Below are 23,705 nucleotides of genomic sequence, written 5' to 3'. Positions count from 1 at the left end.
AACGCCCCCATATATATCATAATGAAATGCCTGAAGCAAAATCTGAATGACTGGATTGTCGTTCTTTGACCAACAATAAAATCAAATATATGTGACTGGAAACATGTTTTATTCTAATCGGCATAAGTTCATTGTGCTTATATCGCAGAAAGAAATATTTAATTTTGGTTTAACCGGCATTTCAGGAAGCTCCTATTGTGGGGTCCTGGTTTGGGTCCTCGGTCAACGTGGGAGACGCGAAAATGTGAAGTTGTTTTGAACCTGTGTCGTATTTGTTTCACCTCGTTATGATTGTTATTATCTGATATAAAATAACGGCTATCGAGTTTCGGAATCTGTTTTACCATGATGCCGGGAGACAGTCAATCCAGAACGGTAGCGATCGCTGCAGACGCAACGGTTGGAAACTGTCAGAACTGTTCTGTTTTGCACCAGGTCAGATCATCTTTCCATGCCAGCAAAGTCGTTTAAAAGTTTTCTTTTATTTTAGTAGAATCCACATAACAAGTCTGCGGTGTTTGAGACACTATTCGTCAGTTTTGTGTCAAATGAAAGTGTTGAAAATTAGTAATTGTCCTGTTTGTTTTGTTTTTCTGCGCCTCTTATTCCAGAGCCTGAACGAATATGTGTCGTCTTTTTTGGCACTTAAACAGAAGATAACGGTTTCAGAGTAAGTGTTGCCTTTTCTGTTCATAGCCATGGTGTCACGTCTCGAAATTGAGAAATTACAGTTAGCTAGCTATGACGTTAAGTTAGACATTTTATAATAACAACAACGGCCATTTTTCAGGAAAGACATTTTACTGAGATTTCTGTTCAACCCACGGTACGTGATGTTCTTAGCTAAGTTTAATAACGTGCATATAATTTTTACGTATTAATTATTCATTTGTTCCCAAACATTTCTTAAGGTAGCAGTATGTGTTGTCAGTGGGAAGTTTTTTTGAGTAGTGTAACGTTTGAGCCATGTAATGTTGAATTCTTTCACTAAATGCAGTCACGCATAATGACAACACTATTAAGTGCTAACTGCAATCAAAATGTTGACAACATTGCAATCCCCAAACTATAAGTCACTGTTTCTCCAAATGGATAACAGTAACTTAGTACATAACGTTTGTTTCAGAATGCTCTGGTACTGTTTTCCTTGACAGCTCCAAAAGCACCAAAACCAGAATAAAGTTTTTCCTACTCTCTGCATATGTTTTTATCACAACATCAACGAAAACCAGTTTGTCCATCTGGTTTCTGAATGATTGAAAATGTCTCAAAGAGAATGTTTCACAAAGGAAATGGGCTCACTAATGAACCTCACTATTTATCTTCACCTTTGATGAAAAGTTTGAGTTTGAATGTAAATGAATTGTTGAATGATGAAACATGATTTAGCTCACCGATGATATGTTACCTTTAATACAGTCATCTTCCTAACATGTTTTATGCAGTGACTCAGTTAGGCTTCAGCAACAGCTGGAACAGCTGCAGATCAGATTGGTTACTCTGGAGAAAAAGACAGCAGATTATGAATCTGTGCAAGCAGAACTGGAAGAAAAAAAGGTATGCTATTTCTTTGTGGAATCCCTTGCAAAGGATATTGCTTCTCATGATAGTATTGTATCGGTCACATAAAACTGGTGCCAGAGCATACAGTTACTATCTCTGAATGAGTTTTGCCAAACGTTTTTATCTTTTGTAGGATGCTCTTAAAGCTTATGGACAGATTTTTGAAGAGATGGAAAAACTGAAGCAGCAAAACAGCAAGTCAACGGCAGAGTAAGAGTTAAAAATATCATGTTGTGTTTTATTATGACAGGGCAGATAAATTATATTTTTGTGGTGAAATATTAACCTGTATTTTTAACATCTCTCAGGAAAAATAAGCTTGAAGACCAGCTGAAGGATGTGAAAGGTAATGTGCAATCGCATGCTCTACTTTTGCCGGTGAAAAGTTGAATAATATTAAAAAAAAATTTGATTGCATTAATTTGTCTTTCAAACTCTTAGAACTGGAAGAAACACAGACGCTTGAAAATGCACGTCTAAAGAGGGAAAAAGCAGAGGTAGAAAATGATTTGCTGAAAACGCAGGTAAGCAAAAAAGTACTCTTCAGATACACTTGAGTCATTTGAATAAGCTGTGATCTCACAATTGACAACGAATAGGCGATGTTCTATCTATATCTAGCTCCGTAAACTTCAACATCTTTGTAAATTTTCACCTTTTCAGGCAGCCTTGAAGAAATCTCAGGCCCAAGCAGATGAAGTTGAAAAACTAATGGAGGAGAAAGCCAAGATGTCAAGCATGTAAGATCCTACACTTTAAAGTCACAGTGTGTGTCTTGGTTTGGTGTGTGTTTTTGTGTTATTTGTTATTAGAGTTTAATTAACTATGTGTTTCATTATGGTTAGTAATGATTTGTTGTTTGTCTTCTTTTGTTTATGAGAACATTATTTAAAACAAATTATGTTGAAAGGCTCCATGTTGTTTTCTCATCAACAGAAAGGACAAACTTGAAAATAAAATTAGACTGCTTGAAGGTTGGTACCGAAAATTAGATTTCACACAATACTAAAAAATATTTCATGTTCCACAACAGTGACTCTTTGGTGGTTTATTTCAGACTCAGTTTGCCAACAGAATCATCAAATATCCAAGCTGACCAAAGAAAAGATCCTTCTAGAGAGAAATATTGATGATCTCCAGGTGCAGTAATGATGTTTATAAATGGCAAATTGGTGGTGGTTGTTTTGTTGTAATGCTATTTAATTTTGTATACGGTAATTTCATTTTATTTGCAGGTCAGGTTGATGAAACTTGAAAGAGAAAGGACAAAAGGTAGGCAAGAAACAACTTCATTTACAAATACGGCGTTCAAATGAGTTTTTCCAAATGACCGCAGTTTTCTTTCTTTTTTAATTTTGTATTATTACAGATAATAGCAGCATTATTTTCTGACTTAAAATTACATTTAAATTCAAATTGAAACAATAGCGGATTTATTTCTTACCAGACTACAGGAGCACATCAACTCAAGCAAGTGCATGTGAGGAGCATAAAGTTGACAAAGGTATGCACTTGGCATTATTTTTTTATTAATTACTTTAATTTGACAAGCTAATTACATGCATCACTACTAAAAGCAGATTGTTGTCATTTTCACATTTGCATTATGTGATTGTGCATGTTTTTCAGAAAAGTTCCGGACACTTCTCCAAAGTCTTTGGGCGTGTGTTGAACCTCAGCACTCAGCTAACCTGTTAGACTTACCTGGTGAGGCATCATCGTCATCATCGTCCCTCTTGTATATCTGTGTAGTATTACTGACATAACTAGTGTCCTCACTCTCAAATAACACCAATGACTTCTTGTTTATAGTTCCTTTAACATGCTCGCAATCCTCTCTTTTTTTTCCTCCAGAGTCCAGTTCAGAGTCCAAGCAGTTTCCACCCTGTTCTCCACAAAGCCGACTGCGCTCTCAAAGGAGTAACGCATGCCAGTCTGTTTCTCACAAGACCAGTGAACCCCACAGTTACCCCATACAGGCAGCTGCCATTTGTACACAGTCAAAGCCTTCTCTTCATGAGCTGACAGCCATCAAACATCAAACACCTCTGCAGTCAAGAAGTCCCAAGAAACAAACGTATACTCCCAAAAAGAACAAGAGATTGTCAGTGGAACGCAAATCTGAGGAGTCTACCTCGGACTTGAGCAGCTCCGACTTATCTTTTGAGGAGATATTGACGTTGTTCAAACCTATGCCTCTCTGCATATCACCACTACCAAATCTGGTGAGAACTCAGTTATGTTATTGTATGTATCATGAAAGTGCTTTTTAATAGTCAGCATGCTCTGTTTTTATTTATGGTGTATGCCATCCCCTTATTACATTATGTATATGATACAAGAATTCTTATTCTAACAATGAATGAATAAGCATTTTATTTAATGATTCAAGACACTGGTGGTTAGTTTACACTAAAATATTTTACAACTTAATTTGATAGTATTTTCTAATTCATAATTGAACAAAATGGTGCTCGGATAGTGTGAATTTAAATATTATGATTTGAGACCCTAAAAGAACAGATTTTTCTTGTGTGTCTCAAACATGTTAATTATGTTTGTGAACATACAGTTTGTCACAACAAAGCTATCTTATTGCAAATAATATCCTTTTTCTCCTCTTTTTATCAGGAAACAGAGATGGAATCTATGGAAACAGATGTTGCCAAACAGGAAAACCATCTCAAACTCTCCAATGACTCTGTCCCTCCTCAACAAGAAGAGTCCTTATTCATCAGAACATCAGTGTCAAGCCACAGCCCAACATCTTCTGCAGTACCAATGGAGGAGAATGTGGACTTGTCAGTCATCACAACTCAGGAAGTAGAACACATTTTCAGTGGAAATTGCTCTAAAGACCTAGGACTAAATGAGTCAATTGGCATTAGTGAAATGAAAGACCGAAGCAGTACAGGTGGCAAAGAAATGCATCTTGAGAAAGACATGCAGACTGAGAAGTTGTCAGCAACTGTGCATTTAGTATCAGCATCATCATCACCACCATCGTATTCTTCCACCTCAAAGCCATCCTGCAGTGTTAATGAAATTAAAAACGCTTCAGAAAAGGTCATGGAAAATCAGTCAGAGACTGTTATAAAGAAGGATGTAGTCGCAAGCCCTGGTGGTGGTGATAGTACCAAAATAGTCACTCCTGATGCTAGAGAGTCAGAGAGAAGAAATGATACGACTATAATCTCTGAGGAGGTCAAAGATGTGCAGGTAGTTACTGCTCCTGTTACTTTCACAACATTTGTTGACTTTGCCAGCGACACTAATACTACAAATGCAGAAAACTGTTCAGAAATGGGAAAAATTCATCAGGACTCTCATGGTTTGGGACAGCGCAGTCAAGATGCCACAGCCTTGAGACCTTGGGAAAATAAAAGGTGTCTTGGCACAGATACAAGTGTGTCAGAGGCCTCAAACAGCAGTGAAATCGTCAGTAATGTCTCAAATGAAAATGTTGAAGGGAGGCTTGAAAATGATGCATCCGTAAAACTTCTTGGTGAGGAAGATGGGAATGGAGCACAAGAAACCGGAGGGGCGGATGTCACAACTTCTCCCTCTGTGTCAAATGGTGATAATAAACCTCCAGTTCCTCATAAGTCTCCACTGTTGAAGACGAAAGATGCCAAGTCGCATGCTGACCAGGAACCTGGTCAAGGAGCCCCATCAAAAGAGAATGTTGACATAGAAACATCAAACAGTGTAAATCCAGCAGTCGATGGACCTTCCCCTTCTGACTCTCAAGAGACAAAAACTCTTAACTGTGAATGTTTGAAAGAAAATACACATTCTCTCTGCAGGAAGTTGAGTCCTTTGTGCCTGTTTCCCACTGTAAAATTACAGGCTTTGGAAACTCACCCAAACCCAGAAAAATTGAATGTCTGCTTTAACACTGAACTCACTTCAACGAACAAAAAAACTCTACGGCCTGCAACCAATTTAAAGGAAGAAGGTATCACTGAAGTGGCTGTTGTCAAAGACTTGTCTCAGAATAGCATAGGAGCAAGGAACCATAAAGTGAGCAAATGTAAACTAGGCACTGTTAGTCCAACTACCTCATTAAAGCAGAGTGCTGCTGCCACAAGTGGACAAAATAAATGTTTGGAACCACATACAAACTTGCTTGAAAAACAAAGCCCACATGTGATCAGAGAGAAAGAACTTAGCCCAGTGGAGGGTTCATCTGCAACTCAGTCAGAATGCATAGGCCAGGTTCGCTATGAAATGGGCCCTCCACTTCCTCGTCTCCTAACCCCAGTCAGTACCCCTCCAAAGGTGTGCAAATCAATCAATCCCAGGCAGGCTATTGGAAAACTGTCATTTGCTTCACCCATGGATATAATGGCCTCGCCTACCGCTCCTGTACAGGCCCATTTGACACCCAACAGTCACCAGCTGAGTTCCTCATCTCTGAACAGTCCACTCCCTTCAAACGGAGTCCCCTCATCACCACTTCAGTTTGGCTGTGCCACTCCAAAACATGCTGTGCCAGTCCCAGGTCGCCTGCCCTCAACAGCCATGAATTCTTCCCCATCGTCTTCCTCCTCTCCATCTCAGGAAAACTCAGTGAGGATTCTCGACACCATGTACCCAGAGCTCTCAGCACATGCACGAACTCTGAACATTCTGAGAGGGAATGTGAGTCTTAGCATTTGTTCATCAGGGAATGGAACGTTACCCACAACAGCCATCAGTCAGGTGTCTGGCTTTAAAACTATTAACTCCACTTCAACGGCCTTCACCAAGACTGAGATGAGAGGAGAAAAAAGACACTCCATAAGTTTGCCTGAACCTAAAAAAAGCAAATGTCTCAGGCTAGATAACTGCACCCCTGATGTCAGTCGCAAGCAGGTGCCTTCCTCTTCCTCAAACAGTGGAGAGGATACCACATCACCCCAGGCTCTGGGGCTCAGACAGCCCACAAATGAACCAACTTCTCCATCCCTGGAAGCTGGAGAACCTGCAGAGCTGATAGTTAATGCTTTAAAGAAGATTGAAAACCAGTGTTTTGATCTGTTGCCTGTGATCCAGAGCCACCTGTATGTTGGTAACCTGCCCAAAAAGCCTGTTTTGAGAAATGAGGAGAAGGAGGTTATTTCTGAGATTTGCCAAAGCAACTTTGTGAGTATTCTGGTTTATTTGTATATTAATTTTTTTTTCACTCTCGCCATTTTCATCTGCTGAGAAAATATGTTTAACTCTATACATGTTTATTGCTACAACATTTTTCTGTGTATTCTTATCGACAGAATTGGCTCTTTCCCTCAGTACTTTAGTTGTTGTAAAAGTGAATACCACCCCCACACCCCTTGTTTAATAACTTACTTATAGCTGGATAAGAAAATAAGAGACCTTATACCAGTAAGCATAGTCTTTATGGGAAGGAAGTAAATATGTGACTGTAACAACAGCATCGGTGTTACAGTTCAAATCAAGAAAGCAAGTGGTTTTTGTGTAGCCTTCTGATGATAAAGTATCCCTGCCAGCACCTCATGGGATGAATTGTGTCGTTTTCAAAAGTCTGTGTCCATGTGAAATGAATTTAGTTTGCTTTTTTTTTTTTATCACTTTTCTCTTCAGCATAAGGCAGATGATATGATTTTCGCCATCCTGAACAAACTAAAAGCGGAGAAAAGAGATCTTAGCAGAAACTATATGCAGGCCCTCTGCAGAGTCTACACGGGGATCTGCAGACAGAAGAGGGACTGGGAGAAGGCTCACATCCTGGCCTACAGCATTCTCACAGAAGGTTTGCGATTTGTGTCATACTGTATTTCTTAAAGCCCTCACACCCACACTGATACTCCCACATGGGTATTTTTACCCACTGTTACTGTTTACTAATTAACTGTCTTTTATCTGCATGCACATAGATGTTCATTCTACCCCTCTGTACTCTCATTGCAAGTCAAGTTCAGTTGTTTATATTGTGTGTTTGACTTTTTTTTTTTACCAGAAACTAAAGAAGACTCTAAATACTGTACTCTTTGCTACCCCAAGTGCCACTGAGGCTCAAATTTGATTAACACTTCTTCTTTCTTGTGTCTTTGATACTACAGATTTCCCAGACTCTGCTAAGCTGATTTTGTTCATGGTGACCACATGGCCCAGTGTTCTCTCACACAGTAGTTTTCTGTGTCAGGCAATGCATACTGTCACCAAACTGAAAGCACAAGAAAACCTCCTCAGCTCCCTTTCAGCATTCCTTGGTTGGGAAAAGGTAAAATATTTGTAGAGCTGTGGTTCTACATTTCTCGTGTTGCATATTTTATTTTACTCAAATTGAACTTGTCCGTCATATATCCTGGGATCAGTAAAAAAAAGGTTTCCATTTTGTTAATTTCCCGCAAACTTTTGACACGTTTAAGGGCATTTTTGTTTTATTGCCTGTTTGATTTCTAACCTGTGTGACCTCAGTTTACAGTCATGTAATTCTCTTTATCACATCATCTCATCTCTACATGCTTGCCCATCCGTATTGTCTCAAATTAAGTAGAATGAGCCATCTAAGACCTAATCTTCTTGTATCTCTGCAGAGTCCTCCCTGTGGCATTGATGAGCTGATCTCCAAAACACTCTCTGGTCTAAGGTCAGGGGTAAACCTGTCTTTCACGAAACACAGCCGGCACGGGGATGACCTAGGAACTGAGGCTTGGGAACATATCTACACATTATACCTCCTTTGTACACACAAGAAGTGGAAGTGGACCTATGACAATATATTGGGGTGTGTTCTTTTTTTCTGGCTTGAACTTGTAGTGCTTAATGGTGTAATTTAACTCCCAGTAGATTTGCAGACAAAGCATAAATACCGTAATAATATCCATCCATTATCCTTTTTTAAGCAAGCACCCTGTGTGTATGTATCTGTTCCTTTGCTTTGACAGCAAGGAGCTGTGGCCGTTAATGAACACTTGGGTGACACAGCCCAGAAGTCAACAAGCACCAATCTCTGATGTGGTCGTCGCCACTGTACTCCGACTCATAGGTCAGTCGTTTTCTTAACGTACTTGGGAAATAACTATGATTTGGATGATGTGTAATTTAATAATCACTGGAGGACAGTTGAGAATTTTATTGTCTTTTTATTTTAAATAGGACGCCTCGGTCAGCTGGGAATCAAAGAGAAGTGTGTTTCCTCTGTGGTTACTGTTGCCAACATCATCAACACTTTTGGCAGGCACGGACCTACTGAAGGTATGAAATATGAGAGCTGTGGCTGTTGATTACAGCATAATTCAGTTTAGCTGTAACTAATACTTATGTGTTTTGCCACCGATCTCACCCACACCTAATAATGAGAATAAGAAGAAGAACTTTATTTATATAGCACCTTTTCAGAACAGAGTGTTTTGACGAAAACAAAAGCAGTATACAAAACACAAAAGGCAAAAATAGGGAACAAAATATCAATAATCATAATAAATACAAAAAAGAATAAAGATATTGTCTTTATTCTTTTGCGTGAAAGCAAATCAATCCAAATAAGAGTCGACATCAAATGAGAGGAAATAAATCAAGATAATAAAGCAATAAAAAGAATTTCAGAAAGAGTAAAAAGATGACATCACATAAAAGCAAGACTTTGAGAATTAGTTTGAAGAAGTCACAGATTGTGCAAACCTTTAGCTTTAAAGCTTTAGCTTTAGCAGCAGTCAGAATGGCCCCACCTGGAGATGTAAGGCTGCAAACTGGCTCGTATTATCATTATTATTCTCATATGTTTTCTGTTAGGTAACAATATTCTGATGTTTATCTTTTTCATGTGTGAGCCCACAATTGCTAACCTTTGTGTATTTAAGCAGATTCCAGAATTTACATCTCATCCTGGCATGTTTAACTACATTAGTTTGTGTTTTTCAGAATTGTACCAAAATATAAAGTTCCCATGTGTAATAAAAAAAACCCATCCAGCAAATATATTTGCGTTAACAATTCCATTCTTATCATGTCTTTTCTCCCTAGGTGTCCCATGGGAGGTTCAGTTAGCAGCCATCTACTGCATCTATGACCTGTCTCCCTGCAACCCCAAACAAGCCCTGGATGCCCTGGCAGGGTGGAGGGGAGAGACATCTCAAAGCGTCCCTCCTGCTGTTACCAGCTACATTAACCAGTTAGCCTCTGTCTGCAGACAGGTCAAGAGTTAAGAGAGACACACATGCTGCACAAATCCACCTGGACATGCATATCAGTCTGTACCTGTTGGAAAGACAGGGTGACTAAATATCCCACCGTGCACCTCATGAAAGTTCATTTAGCTTGCTGACTGGCTGTGATAGAGATGTTTACCACTTGGCTTCTAGATTGGTCACAGATTGATCTGTTCTTTTCCTAATGCAGGGTATCGGAAGGGTCATTGTAACTCTGAAATGTTGACATGTATTGTCAAAGACAGTTTGTTTTTCTGATTTGTTTTGTATGTGCACTTCTACTTCAAAATGAACATGTCTGACTTTGTAGCAAATGTTTCAGTTTTTTATGTTAGATGTGTAAATTTTGGTTGTCAAAATTTTTTTAACTATCCACACCCTATAATAAACACACTAGCATTATCCCCTGCCTTTTGCTATACTCAGGTCATGCTCGAAAATGTACGTGTAAAACATGTACGTGTTTGCTCTTGTTTACCGGTGGCACTGCTGTAAATGTTTCTTTCATTTAAGTGTAAATATTTGTAATACTGAAAATTAAGATTTCACAGTAAATGTTTTGTACAGTTTAGACTTTCACAGGTTATTTAATTTTTCAAATTAAAATTTCTACCTATTGAACCAAATCATGTCTGTTTTGGCACTTTAATTGTCTCCTTACCTTCTTCAGTGCAAAATATTGTAAAGCCATGACATTGCATTTTGACCCAAGGTGCATTTACATCAATATATGCACCTGTGAGAACAATTATGGAAAATCAAAAATCTCAGTTTCTCAAAAAAGACATCTGTTTATACCTAATGGCTCACAACATTAACAAAATAATCAAAATAGGTCAAAAAAAAAAAAAAAAGAGACTAATGATCAACCAAATTACTACAACTATCACGTTTTGATCCTGCGCGGTCTGCTCTGTGTGGTGAAACGCACAAAAGCTTCCGGAAGCAGTCTTCAAATTAAAAGCCCACCTTATGTCAAGAAAATCTTTTTTTCATTATTATAATTATTATTATTACTGAAATATAAAATTACATAAAAAATAAGAAGGAAAATTTTAGACAGACTATATAAAAAATAAATAAATAAAACCCATACCATCAATAAATGATGAAGTAAATAATTTTTGTTACTGAGTTATGGAGGTGGAAAGAACTTCTTGAATTGCTTCTCAGTTATCTTTTATTCAACTGTGATTCTGCAAGATATTTTAAAGAGATATTTGTACATATGATACAGCAGCCATTCCAATCTAAAATTCCACAATGTCTTTGTTATTAGTCAATGTGAAGATACTGAGGGCATATGCTTCTTTCTATGCCAACAGCTTTAAAATGGACATGGTAATACTCAAAGGGAAAAATACGCGAGACTTGGAAACAAACAAAAATACTGATACTTCTGTATAAAACATATTGTATAAATGTGATATTCTGCAATTCTGCCTTTGATGTGTGGTTTAATATGATATTTCAGCGGGGGAAAAAAATGAAATTGTTTAGCTTCCGGGTTTTCCAGCCTGTATGTGTCGGACTTGACGCATCGCTCAGTCCCGAGGGGTGTGTTCAAAGCAGATTTAAATCCCTCAGACATGCGTAGATGCTGATCCGTGCTGCTGGGTGCGCCATATTGGCTGGTTTGCATGGGGAGTGGAGTTGGGCGAACCGCTTGAAAAACCAAACCAATTTCTAGACATGAAGCACTTCGAGGATAACAAGTAAATCAACGCGGTAGGATTTATTTGTTTCCTTGAGTGCAGAGTGTTTTATTTGCCAAATTGCTCGCCATTTTCCCGAGAAGAGGCTCTCGGTAAAACTCGAATCCAATGGATCCTGGGACCGCTTGGATCCAACTGGAGCAGAAAGGACCTGCCAATTCCCTGTGGATGCACATTTGGGAAACCTCTCAGAGATTTGGAGCGAACTCCGGCATCGACAACCGCTTTCACCACCAACGCAACTTTGCAACGCAAAATGCTAACTCCACGGACTCAAACGGCGAGTACTGCAAAAATGTAGCTCCGCCGCCGGGGGTTGTATTTGGAAAACTGCCCGAGCGAGACGGCGGTGGAGAGAGGGGAAGTGTCCGGAGGAAGGGCTCGCTGTCGCCGTCCTCCTCCTCTCTGGATTCGGAGGCCGAAAGCTCCTCGCCCTCCGGCTCTTCTCTGCAAATCGACAATTTGAACGTCGCCGAAGAGGCAAGCCGGTTTTTACACTACGGTGAGCACGAGTTGAACGAGAACAATCTCAGGCGGCAACAACCCCCTCCGCCTTTCCACACTGTTCAGCAACACTGTCGCAGCATGCAACAATCCTTCGGCCACACCCCCACTGGGATGAAAAATCAGCATGGGAACAAGCACCACCACCATCGGTCACATTCATCCGGCCGCAGGAGGCATCTGAACAGAGCCAACACTTTCCACGGCATCAACCCACTCCTGTCCTACGGCTGCAATGGACACTATGTAGATTCTTCCTGTAGCCTGTGGAAAACCAGGCGGTACAGCCCGGGCATCAATGGGTGAGGACATGGGGGAGGGGGATAAACACTATTATTATTTTTAGTATTATTACAGTCGTTAAAGGGTTGTCAGAGTGGGGTTTATAGTTCTTAAGAAATAGGCCAGTTCGCTCAAAATTAGCAATGGTTAATGGAATATTAATGAAAAATATTGACAGTTCCATTTTGTCCCCTCCACGTTGCAGTAAAAATGTACATCCAGTCAAATAAAACCAATAAACAAAACTCCAGCAAAAAGTATGGGTTTATTTAAAAAGCATGTCAGTTAGATGTTGCTTTATTTATTTAAAAAAAAAAAACATTTTCCAAAGTGCTTGCTTTTTAATGAGCACAGATGTGTTGAAAAAAAACAGATGCACAAATCTGTTTTTTGTTGTTGCTGTTTTGTTTGTTTGTTTGTCTCCCCCCCCCCCATGCTTTAAACATTTTTCCTCTTTTGTAACAGTCCATGATTCTAGGTGTCCTCTTTCCTTTCAGCCTTCATGAAGAGATAGTGGACTTTTTCAACTTTATCTCACCGCGACCAGAGGAGGAGGCCATGAGAAGAGATGTTGTGAACAGGATAGAAAGTGTCATCAAGGACTTGTGGCCCACAGCACGGGTGAGTGTCAGTGGGCTATACAGATGAGCCTGTCCCTGTGCACAGGCTCGGGGCTGTAACTCAACCTGTGAGCCCCGTCTGTGTGTAGTCTACACAGCATGTAAGACATGGAAAGAGAAGAATGACTTGGGCACTTTCAGAGCAGACAATCTCATAAGCTAATCAGTTTAGCTATATCTTTGATACAGTGTTAGAGAAGAGATGATAATCTGTATCATCTCTGGTCACTTTTAAAATGGAGGGAAATGCATTTTAGAATATATTTGTACATTGGAGTTTGGATTTGATTTGCAGGTTTTATTTTAAATAAGATGTTTTATTTCTTGCACTGGCCTTTTTATTGCACTTTTCAAAGCAGTCATGCACTGTGTAAATCACTATTACTGTCTTTTAAACTCAGTAGTAAGTGTGTCTGGAAGTTCACAGCACTCTGCGTATCTTGTTTGCCACAATGTAGGCAATCAACAACCTAGTTTACACTGGACTTCCAAAGTTGGCCAGATGTCCTCACTGTTAATGTCACTTGCATTCCCAAAGTAACATTAGTGAATTATTTTCCATCGTGTTTTGCCAACAAAATGTTAGACGGTGAACTTTCTAATAAATAGCATTTCTTGGTTAACATTATAAACATTTTGAGCTAATCATAACCCAGAAAGGTCCCACTGGGCCTGGCTGTAGTTTTCTCTCTTTTCTTAAGACCATTTTGTCTTGCTATTCCAAGCTGTAGAAATATGGATATTCATCTGCTTTTGGGCTATGGTCCCTGACCAGGCAGAAAATAAAGTTATTCAGCCTTTAAGTACACATTAGACCACAGTTGGTAATAATATCTAATGCCACTCTACAGAGAATAATACTTCCTATGTTCTACAGAGATCGCTGTCATATGTAAACTAACATTAGGCTTTTTATAGTATTTGGGAGCCTAAACTAACATGTACAGAATTAAACTCTACAGAAAACAAGCTAAACTGTGATTAACTTTGGCAGAGTCAGTTTTCAGTATGATATGAAATATAGAATTCATATTCTTTAATGTTAAGCCCTCTTGTAGCCATATTTTCTAATTTGGGTTCAGTTGGTAATGTGTCACTGGCCTACTTAATCTATTTGCATATTGCTAGCAAGTGAGGAAGTTCTGTTATTTTTGGGATTAATCAGAAGGGAGAACTTTTACACATGTTTTAATAATGTGAATATCAGCTTTTCTTTCATGTCAAGTTTATCTGTACAGGTCGTAGGTATGGTTGGGATACAAGCTTCACAAGAGCCATCTGCTGAACTCCCAAATATTTGTTAAGCTATTTTATATTGCCTCCTGACCTGTTGAAAACAGGGAACATGTGGTGACATTTTCAGTTTGATCACACTGTCTTTTTTTTATTTACTTTAGCCAGAATGAGCATAAGGGATGGAAGAATGTTCAGAAGTGGGACAGTACAGTAAATCTCAACCCTGTTTCTCTTAACCGTCCAAACTGCCAACATACATGAATGTCAGACAAGCCGAAACACGAGATATAATAACGAGATATTCCAATAGTGTGTTAGGACTTGAATCAAGCCTGTTTTTGTTTCTCTTACATTCTGCAGGTGGAGATATTTGGCAGCTTCAGCACGGGACTTTATCTTCCAACAAGGTAACATGTTTGTCAGAGGTGGTCCTGCAATATCGTAGTATTGTGCTTTTTCAGCATTTTGCAACATGCTCAGTATTGTGATACCATACTGTGATTTTATTACTTTTTCAATTGCAAATTATGTCCCCAAAGGAAAACTTTGTCATTATTGTCATGTTGTTGCAAAATTTGTCAAGCATCATCACTTATCAACACAGTCACAAAGTCCTGTTATACGTGTTGCACACACTCTCCTCTGGGAACAAGAACAACATCACTTCTGTACTGGCAGAACTTTTCCTAAGATCAAAGACTGATTTCTTTTATTTATTTATTTATTTTTTAACATGGATGGTGCATTTCTGTTTTCTTTTCTTGGATGTTTCTACTTTTGTTTTTTTCAACTTCCTACCAATCCTCCTGACTGCTGACATCATCAGAAAAAGTCAGTACCATCTAAGGAAATGAAAACGTGATTGATTATATTATTCTATTACCACAAAAATTGTTTGCACTCGCACATCATTAATTGATTTTATAATAGATCAGCACTTAGCATCTGTGTCAATACCACCATATTAGATGCAAAATACTGTGATGCATTTGTGTCTCTTTCTTGTACAATCTGATCTTTAGATGACCCTCTTTTGAAATGTCTCATTAACATGCTGGCTTTTAGGAAGTGGGAGCAATATTTCTGTCAACGGCTTCAGTCATATACCATACAGAAGTCAGTAACATAGCTACCGTTGCATCACATTTTAAATACTTTTTAAATAATAATTAAGTTATCAAATTAAATTTGTCATGCTATCTGGTATTTGTGTATATAACGTGTTGCTTGAGGTCCAGTTGTTGTGAAGATGACAGAGCAATATCTGAAAAAGTTGACATTTAAACATATTTGGCATGCATATGAGCAGTAAGAGATTGATTTCAACATTTTCCTTTGGAAATAATTTGTCAGTTTAGCAGAAATAACAATGCGTTTTAGAGTGGGGCATACAATAGCTTTTTAATGCTGTGATCATTCCAATATCATTCCAATCTAGTCACGAACCTCTGATCAAAAACGTATAGATTATGAATTGGGACCACATCTCAAAGATCATGAACTAAATTACTGAATGAGTTCCTTGCTACACAATCTTTTAGAAGACACTCTGCATTAGGAGTAGGTCAAGAACCTTTTGTCGAACCAGTGGATTGGCCTCTGAGCATACACTACAGACCTGCACAATTTTTCAAAAGCCACAATTAGTTTAACAACAGAAGATCGGGGTATAATATGTTCGTTGATTGACAGAATATTTGAGAAATAAACCTTATAATGTGCTTTGGTTCTTAGTGACATTGACCTGGTGGTGTTTGGAAAGTGGGACCATCCCCCACTGCAGGAACTTGAACAGGCCCTGAAAAAACACAATGTGGCTGGCCCATATCCCATCAAGGTCCTCGACAAAGCTACAGTAAGTCACCAGAAGTAGAGAGAGTCTTTTTACCTTGGTGACCTGCAGAGATATATTTAGAAGTAAAAATTTTATACGAAATGTTTACTCTTTTTGACCTGTCTTGAGGTGCCAATCATCAAGCTCACTGACCATGAAACTGAGGTGAAAGTCGACATCAGCTTCAATGTAGAGACTGCTGTTAAAGCAGCACAGTTCATCAAAAGCTATCTTAAGGTAAGCCTTTTAACACTTGACATTTATGACACAAACGTGACCTGTTATAGTCATTTTTAATGTTTGTCTTTCTGTTTTGTAGAAGTACACTGTTCTGCCACCCCTGATCTTTGTCCTGAAGCAGTTTCTACTACAGAGGGACCTGAATGAAGTCTTCACTGGGGGAATCAGCTCTTACAGCCTTATATTAATGGCCATCAGTTTTTTGCAGGTACACAAAGAAATACAAGCTACATCTACCATTAATGTCTTTTTATCCTATTCTAAAACACTGCAGATGTTGTAATCTCAAACTTTTCATGCGTTTATAATTCAAGTTTAGGCAGTATGCAGTCTAACTGCTCAATTTCTGATTCAATTACAATGGCTGTTATTCATAGCAACTTTCAGTTGCTCAGGTCAGTGAGTTCAGTGGCACAGTACTAATTCATGTTTAGCAAAACTGAATGTTTTCCTGCTATGCAGTCCATAAGAGAATTCATTCAGGCTGAAAGAATTTGGTTACACGGTGTAATGAGTAACGTTGTTCTTGTGCTACTAATCAAAGTTACACCCTCGGATTGACACGCGGCGGACCAATATCAACCTGGGCTTCCTGCTGATTGAGTTCTTTGAGCTGTATGGCCGTGGTTTTAACTACATGAAGACAGGCATCAGGGTGAAGAATGGAGGGGCTTACCTGCCCAAGGAGGAAATGCTCAAAGCCATGGGGATAGGAAACCGGCCATCCATGCTCTGCATCGAAGATCCAATACAGCCAGGTCAGATTGGGATTTGAATTGACAAATAAATGGGAGAGTCCACATCAGTTCACCCATCTGTATCAGTGGTATGGATATGACATCAGTGTAATAGGAAACGTTTTGCATCTGCTATCAGTGCAATCACATGGGGTTGGTGTTAAAATGGCAAAGAGCATCTGTGCAATTACTGGCAAAACAAATTCAGACATAATAAATGTGGATAAAAGAAAAAGGGATTCAAATCGACCGCTGTAATTCAGTGAGACAGTCGGTGCTCTGGTTTCAAAAAACAGTTGACACTGTGTCAAATATGCTACATTTTTACTAGAATTATAAATATTTGTCAGGCCTTCCAGTCACATCATCTTGACTGATATTTAAGTGTACTGTGTAAGACTTAAGTCCTTGTGATTTGTGATGCGATGGAAAAATTCAGCTTTACAACAGGATAGGTCAGGCTCTTTTAGTGCTACAGTGATTGCAAACAAGCTGTGTTTACCAACAATGGTTTTACAAAGTGTTCCTGTGCCTGTGTAGTTATATCCTTTATACAGTTCTGTGTTGCACAATGTGGGGAACATCTCTCCAGAGACACTCCAAGATACAAAAAACATCTAAAACAGAAGAACGAAATACCAGTAATGTCCAGTTACTGGGAATGCCACAGTAGTGTGGTAATTAAAGAATTGTTGCAAGGAGGATATTGTAAAGAGGGATAGAGGTGAGATCAGTAATTCAGCCGATGTGTGTTTGTTTAACCGTGTTCAGTTGTAGGCTGTGGTGAGGGGATGGAGGCAAGTGGGTGCTGTGTATTCAGCTTCAGTTGAGGTGAAAACTGTTCTTCAACTGGGTCACATAGGGCTTTGTAGGAAAGGGAAGAGATCCTTGCTTATGAAAGACTGAGCCTTTTCGAAGATGCCCCTTTTTGGCATTACACATTGACTGGTTTAGCTGTGGAGTGTGTCTGGTGTTTTTTGAGTATTCATCAACTTTTTTTTTTTTTTTTTTTTTCCTTCTTCTGTTGGCCCTGTTCCAACTTGTTTGAAGTGTGTTTCTGGCATCAAATTCTGAATAAGAATATATTAACAAAAATGAATCAAGTTGATAAGGTAAAACATTGAATTTGTTGTCTTTGTACTCTTTTTGAGTATATGTTTTAAAGGATTGTGAAATTATTATTTTTCTTACACACAGCATTTTTTGGAATTAGGGTTATAGTAAACATTGCAGTGCACACAGCTATTTGTGATGTCCTTATTTTATTTTGTTACCTTCACAGGGAACGACGTGGGCAGAAGTTCATATGGCATTCTGCAAGTCAAGCAGGTGTTTGACTTTGCTTACATGGTGCTGAGTCATGGTGTGTCTCCTCTTGCATGCGCTTACCCCAACAAAGAGTATCACAGGTTGCCTTCTTCATTAATTAAAAGTTTTTTTGACTATTTGTAACACGTTTCTCAACACACGGCACGAATTTGTCTTGATACTATGGACTATACCACTGCCTGTGTTACAGCACTTTAGGACGCATCATCAAAGTCAGCCCAGAGGTGTTGGCCTACAGGGACTGGACCATCAAGAAGTGGGGAGCCAAACAATATGCCAAGCTGGAGAACCATGGTAACTTTGTTGCAGCCTCAGGTTTGCATCTACTTTCAGTAACATTTGGTCTGGGGCTGTATTTTGTGATGATTCTAGAAAATGGTGAAATTTTTTCCCCATCTCAATAGTCAAATAGTTGAACATACCAGATATATTCTGTTTGGGCCCAGATGTAGAGACCTGTGAGCAGGACCTTGCCAAGTTGATGCTGGTTTCTGTGGAGGATCGGACGGACACTTCCTCCCCACTGAGTACTGACTCCCCCTCACCTTCTCCAGTCTTTCTCCCAAGCCCTCAACACCATTCATCATCATCCTCCGCATGCTCGCTCTCCTCCTCCGGAAGTGACATAGTAAGACCAAAGGATATTTGTCTACCCAAGAATTTACTTAGTCAGTGAATCATTAATTCTCAGTGGTTTGCAACCACTTTAGAGACACTTAGACTTAAGCCATTACCTGTGAATTCAATTTTTAATGTTAACAAAAACCATTGTCAGAATGATGTAATCATAGTGAAAATTACTTGTATTTGCAGGAATCTGATTCTCCGCCGAGCAGTAATGCTGCAATCCAACTCCACCCCCTCACCTTGGCTTCAGTCCATTCAGTAATCCAGATGGCTGCGGACCTGAGGGCCACACATCCGACGGGCTTTATCCACACCACGCCTCAGGTCGGTCTGTCCGTCTGTCTGTTTATCATGTTGCAGAAAAAACATGAACCTTGGCTAATATTTTCTTAATTCTGACAGTGATCAGTGTTTTCCTTTGTGTTCTAAAATAAAAAAGTCAAGCAAACATAATTTTGACATGTATAATTTTTAATTGAAACGTTACCTCAAGAACTCAATCTCTGATTTCATATTCTTCTATTTTGCTAGGTCCCGATGTCTCTCCCAGAAAACCTATCCATCCCCACCCTCTCTGATTACCAGTTCTACCATGAGAATACACCTTCAATCAATGTTGTACACAGAAACATGGCACAAGCTACGCAAGTCTCCCAGCACACTAACTCCACAAGCCCTCTTCCCAGCCCCTTTCACCAGCTCCACCATCCTCAGGTAGGAAGGCAACAGAGCCACACCTACACAATGAGAGCCAGTTCCCACAGCTCACTTGAGCCGCACAAAGTTGGCTTCAAGCACAACCAAGGGGGAAGCGTCCAAGGTCAAAACCCCTCTCAAGGTAACTTCAGTCCCCAGCGGCGGTTTGTTCCACAGGGTCATAACATGGCACCAGGTTTCAGGAACCAGCAGCAGTACAACCGTAACACCTGGCGACGTAGAAAGAGGGAAAGCCTTCCTGCTCTTAACCAGAGCAGATGAAAGACTGAAGGTGCATGTCTCAATTTGACAGGCACTGGTTTTTGAAGGCCTCGCTTAGCCCATCATGTTTATCAGTGTTGAGAAGCTGTGAATGATTTGCAATACACCTGTTTTTTTGGTTTTGTTTTTTTTTTTTTCCCGCTGGAGGCTTTCAAAAACGCATCTATTTCATCCTAGAATTCTCTAGTCAATCGAAGTAGTCTGCTGAGGCGTCTAATGATCAGTCTGTGCTAGCATTGTGTAACCACCAAGTGATGCTACAATGCTTTTGCAGATGAGACCTACAGTCTCGTCAGTCATTTTGTTACAGTGGCCTGATGGTCATCAGAAGCTCTTCCTCTGAATTTGATGCACACCAGCACAGACTTGGAGTCGACCGAAGAATTAGTCATTCCCAGACTGGGTCTTCTCAAAAGTGTCACTTTCCAGCTGCTAAAAACTCTGGCTGGTTAGCTAAAGAGTTCAGTCAAGTATTGAATTTCCATGCAACTCGATTATCTTTAAAAAGCAACATCATGTGCCATGGCATTGAACTGGTTTATCAAACCTGACCTGTCTTGAAGTTTTGACTCTTATTGGGCCTTTTTGATCAGGTTTTAGGCTCATTTTGGTCTTTTGAATGCAAAACCCTATTGGCTCTGCTCTTAATTGAGAACTCTTTCAGCTTGGACTATCACCTACAAATTGTACTCTGGACTGAAGTGAAGCACTACCTTTCTACCTATGCAGCGGAACGCTGTCTCGATGTTTTTTGATGCGACTGCACAAAACGGACCTCGTCTCAAGTGCTTAAACTGTGATGACTTGTTTGAATGTACCAAGTGTTTGTTTTTCTGTTAGTCATTATTTTTTGTTGTTTTTGTCACAGAGGGGTTTTTTTTTTTTGCTCACATTGCCACTATTCTGTTTTGTTTTTGTAAACTGTTGTAAACATTACCACCTTATTTTATGTTTGTTGCGTTTATGTGCAATAATGACTTGCTTTTATTTAATTTATTTCACATTTTAGTTTTATTTTAGGGGTTCTCCCCACTATAAGTTTGCTTTTCCTTATCTCTGGACTACACTGATCTGTGCAATAGATGGATTTAAGGGCCTTTTGAAGGAATGTGTTTGTTTGTATGTACTCCCAGCAGAAGGGGGAGCTTTGGTATTGAAACAAGAGAAATGTGCCAAAAATCCCACAATGCCAACATTTTATTCATGTTTAGTTTAGCTTTGAATTATGATCACTTGAATTTTTGCCAACTGCCTGTCCAAATGTTTTCCACCACTAGTTCTCATTTTAAACATATCACTCTATTCAGTAGTTTGACTTTTATTTGTGTGTATTTCCTCTTGTAGGCTGTAATGGGGGAAATGCACCTTTAGAAATGTTCCTAAGTGTCATTTCAAAAATAGTTGGTGCTACTTATTACCAGCAAAATGCTTATTTTATGCCTTATATCTCCTTTTGATTTCTGTTACAGCAACAGTTTAACTGCCTTCTTTAATGACCAAATCTGCCCTTTCTCCTGTATGTAGCCAGCTGTCTGTATTATCTATTTGTTTCTAAAAGCACTGCCAGATTTACTGGGCTTCATTTTTACATGCAGCTCATAGGTTGATGCTCCAGTAGTAGATTCCTACTGCACTCTACAATAGCATTAGCATCATTTCACTTTTTATTTTTTATTTTCAAAGGTGATCATTACAAACCGGTTGTGTAAGAGATTTTCCTCTCACATATTTAAAGACAGTATTTCTAAGACAAGGTTTCAAAGCTACATAATCTACGCAACAATCCATAAGTGAACTTGAGCTTGGGATGTCACAGATTCACCATTACAGGTCTTTTAGTAGGGCCATTAACCAAACCAAATCTATCATAAGTTTCAAAAGTCTGTGATTACTGGACTACCATGCATGCCTCTGATGGACTCAACATGATACTGGTAGCATTATCCTCTTTTCAGTGGGCTTTCATTATTAAGCCATCTAGAGGAAATTGATGGGTTGTCGCATAACATTGTCACAAACCAAATCCCCAGCTCATATTGTGTGTAATTAAGGATGGATTGTGTGCAAATTACTGTCATATAGATGTAAACCTTGTTTTTTTTATGTAAGTCTTTCTATTTTTTTAATAAACATTTTAAAACTCCTTTTCCAGTTTTGTGTAAATTGTGTTTGCATTGTGCTAAAGAATATTTTTATATAGCTCAACACAAAATTTTATTGAGAGGAGAACATTTTCTACTTTTGATTTTTAATTATGTGGTTTTCAGTTGGTTGTGTCATCTTGTGTCATGACAACAGTTTTTATAGTTCTTTTATAGTTCTACTTCACACTGTGTTATGATACTTACTTTTTATGCCATTCCACATTTTCTCTGATGGTGGCACTGGTGGATCATTGCTTGGCTTAGATGTATTCAGTTGTAATCCATTACCTTACAGATTGTCTGCAGCAGAGGAGAGGGTTTAAACAAAGTCACTTTTCCAGAAGATTCAGTCATCTGAGAATTGGTGTCTAGAATCATCGTCATTTTATTCCTTCTAAAACCAAGGGGGGAAAGGTTCTCACTGAAGCCCCCCGTTACCCCCTCTTGTTTTGAACTAGCTGACTAAAGGAAATTAGATCATGCCTCCTTGTCATCATCCACTTTCTTGAATATGTCTTTATTGAAGATTAAATAGTGGTGATACTTTGGCACAGGCTAGAGTTCATAATATTGTTAAAAGCTAGCTCTTTGTTCCCGAGGGATATATTAACCAGATTAGTTGGGCAGGGCTGTATTGATCCTGTAATGACATTTTGCAGACGCAAATGCACATGTGACATGCACGCACAGAGTCTCATCAGTGTTCAGATGAAAAATCCAGTTTCCAATGCATGCAGCAGTTGTCTTGACAATCTTTAATGTAGCAACAGGGTGTGTGTATATTTAAAAGCGTGTCCATTCCCTGCTCAGGGGGAAAAAAGAAGCGGCAACCAACCAGAAGCTTCTTGCTGAGATCTGCAGTTTGGAAAGCAGGCATTTCTCTGTAAAATAGAACACTTACGAAGGTTTGAACTACACAGGCACACAAAATCACAATCAAATACTTGCTTTTAAGCAGGGAAAATTATACAAAGTGTTATAAAGTATGCCCTCCTAAACAACTGAGGGAATCTGATCTGCAGGTCACTCTTCTCCTCAGCCGAGCCGGGGAGTGAACAAATATGAAACTTTCATAACTTTCCATGCAAATAAACCCAAGTATGAAAAATCCGGACAAATAAACAGAGACCTTCCATCCAAATCCCACTGGCATTGAATAAAGTTCTCCTAAGAAAAGGTCAGTAGCTATGCCTTCAGGCTGTTTGTAGCTGTCAGTGTCTCGACAGTAGAAAATTTGCATCTCCACATGTTCAAGTCCCACGCACAGGCCCTCCACAGTGTGATGCAAATCGGTATGTGGATGTAATTAGTGTTTGCAAACAACATTGTTCAAATGACAGTTGGTGAATGCCAGGATAACAGAGATGTCAGCTGAGCCTCAAGTGTTAGTTGTTAGGAAACTCCATTAATGTATTCAGACAGATACTCATGAAAATAAATGTCATTTTCCAGTGTTCTGTTACTTCCTCAGGCCTGACAGGATCCAGTATTTTCTCTGCAATCATTTAATACTCTGGTACCTCTCAAGTATAACTAATCTTGTCAAAATATCAAAACTCCAGCAAACAGGAGACAGTTCATGTTTGCCTAACTCACAGTACATCCAGGTGCACAGGATTTTCATAATTTCTTTATGTGAACATTTTTGCATAAGTTGGATATTGTGGAAAGCGGGACGCCTTCTGATTTCACACATTGCACTTAAATTAAAACAGTTTTTAACAACAGGAAAAGCTCGAG

At 39.1% G+C, this 23,705-nt stretch overlaps 2 protein-coding genes across 4 annotated transcripts; both read left to right on the top strand.

Moving 5' to 3' along the window:
* The first annotated feature begins 107 nt into the window (after window positions 1-107).
* On the top strand, window positions 108-10,363 carry ice1 (KIAA0947-like (H. sapiens)). 2 transcript variants are annotated; one of them, XM_046400153.1, is made up of 20 exons: window positions 108-435; window positions 612-670; window positions 1,446-1,557; window positions 1,697-1,773; window positions 1,872-1,909; window positions 2,005-2,087; window positions 2,227-2,303; window positions 2,500-2,537; window positions 2,621-2,703; window positions 2,799-2,835; window positions 3,011-3,067; window positions 3,193-3,270; window positions 3,418-3,788; window positions 4,195-6,690; window positions 7,150-7,318; window positions 7,629-7,789; window positions 8,106-8,296; window positions 8,457-8,557; window positions 8,668-8,766; window positions 9,535-10,363. In XM_046400153.1, the coding sequence occupies exons 1-20, from the start codon at window positions 346-348 to the stop codon at window positions 9,714-9,716; spliced, it is 4,599 nt and encodes a 1,532-aa protein (XP_046256109.1). In that variant the 5' UTR covers window positions 108-345; the 3' UTR covers window positions 9,717-10,363. The 2 variants fall into 2 exon arrangements, with proteins under 2 accessions (XP_046256109.1, XP_046256110.1); XM_046400154.1 differs by lacking the exons at window positions 108-435; window positions 612-670 and adding an exon at window positions 677-826.
* Window positions 10,364-11,298: 935 nt separating this feature from the next.
* On the top strand, window positions 11,299-21,964 carry LOC124065020 (terminal nucleotidyltransferase 4A-like). Of its 2 annotated transcripts, none has more exons than XM_046400023.1 (12): window positions 11,299-12,240; window positions 12,718-12,841; window positions 14,437-14,483; window positions 15,811-15,931; window positions 16,040-16,147; window positions 16,230-16,358; window positions 16,695-16,908; window positions 18,170-18,296; window positions 18,407-18,531; window positions 18,663-18,844; window positions 19,030-19,167; window positions 19,375-21,964. In XM_046400023.1, the coding sequence occupies exons 1-12, from the start codon at window positions 11,543-11,545 to the stop codon at window positions 19,819-19,821; spliced, it is 2,460 nt and encodes an 819-aa protein (XP_046255979.1). In that variant the 5' UTR covers window positions 11,299-11,542; the 3' UTR covers window positions 19,822-21,964. The 2 variants fall into 2 exon arrangements, with proteins under 2 accessions (XP_046255979.1, XP_046255980.1); XM_046400024.1 differs by having other exon boundaries at window positions 11,300-12,240; window positions 18,407-18,510.
* The last annotated feature ends 1,741 nt before the right edge of the window (window positions 21,965-23,705 follow it).

The sequence above is a fragment of the Scatophagus argus genome, chromosome 9 (genome assembly GCF_020382885.2).
Source record: "Scatophagus argus isolate fScaArg1 chromosome 9, fScaArg1.pri, whole genome shotgun sequence".
Taxonomy (NCBI): Eukaryota; Metazoa; Chordata; class Actinopteri; family Scatophagidae; genus Scatophagus; species Scatophagus argus.
The sequence above is the reverse complement of the archived record's forward strand: the minus strand, read 5'-3'. Positions and strand labels throughout refer to the sequence as shown.

Coding starts and splice junctions, on each gene's coding strand:
- ice1 (XM_046400153.1), top strand. CDS start 346: ATGATGCCGGGAGACAGTCAATCCAGAACGGTAGCGATCGCTGCAGAC. Junction 2,704..2,798: donor GAAATATTGATGATCTCCAG/GTGCAGTAATGA, acceptor TTTTATTTGCAG/GTCAGGTTGATGAAACTTGA. Junction 3,271..3,417: donor TAACCTGTTAGACTTACCTG/GTGAGGCATCAT, acceptor TTTTTCCTCCAG/AGTCCAGTTCAGAGTCCAAG.
- LOC124065020 (XM_046400023.1), top strand. CDS start 11,543: ATGGATCCTGGGACCGCTTGGATCCAACTGGAGCAGAAAGGACCTGCC. Junction 16,909..18,169: donor CGAAGATCCAATACAGCCAG/GTCAGATTGGGA, acceptor TTACCTTCACAG/GGAACGACGTGGGCAGAAGT. Junction 18,297..18,406: donor CCCAACAAAGAGTATCACAG/GTTGCCTTCTTC, acceptor CCTGTGTTACAG/CACTTTAGGACGCATCATCA.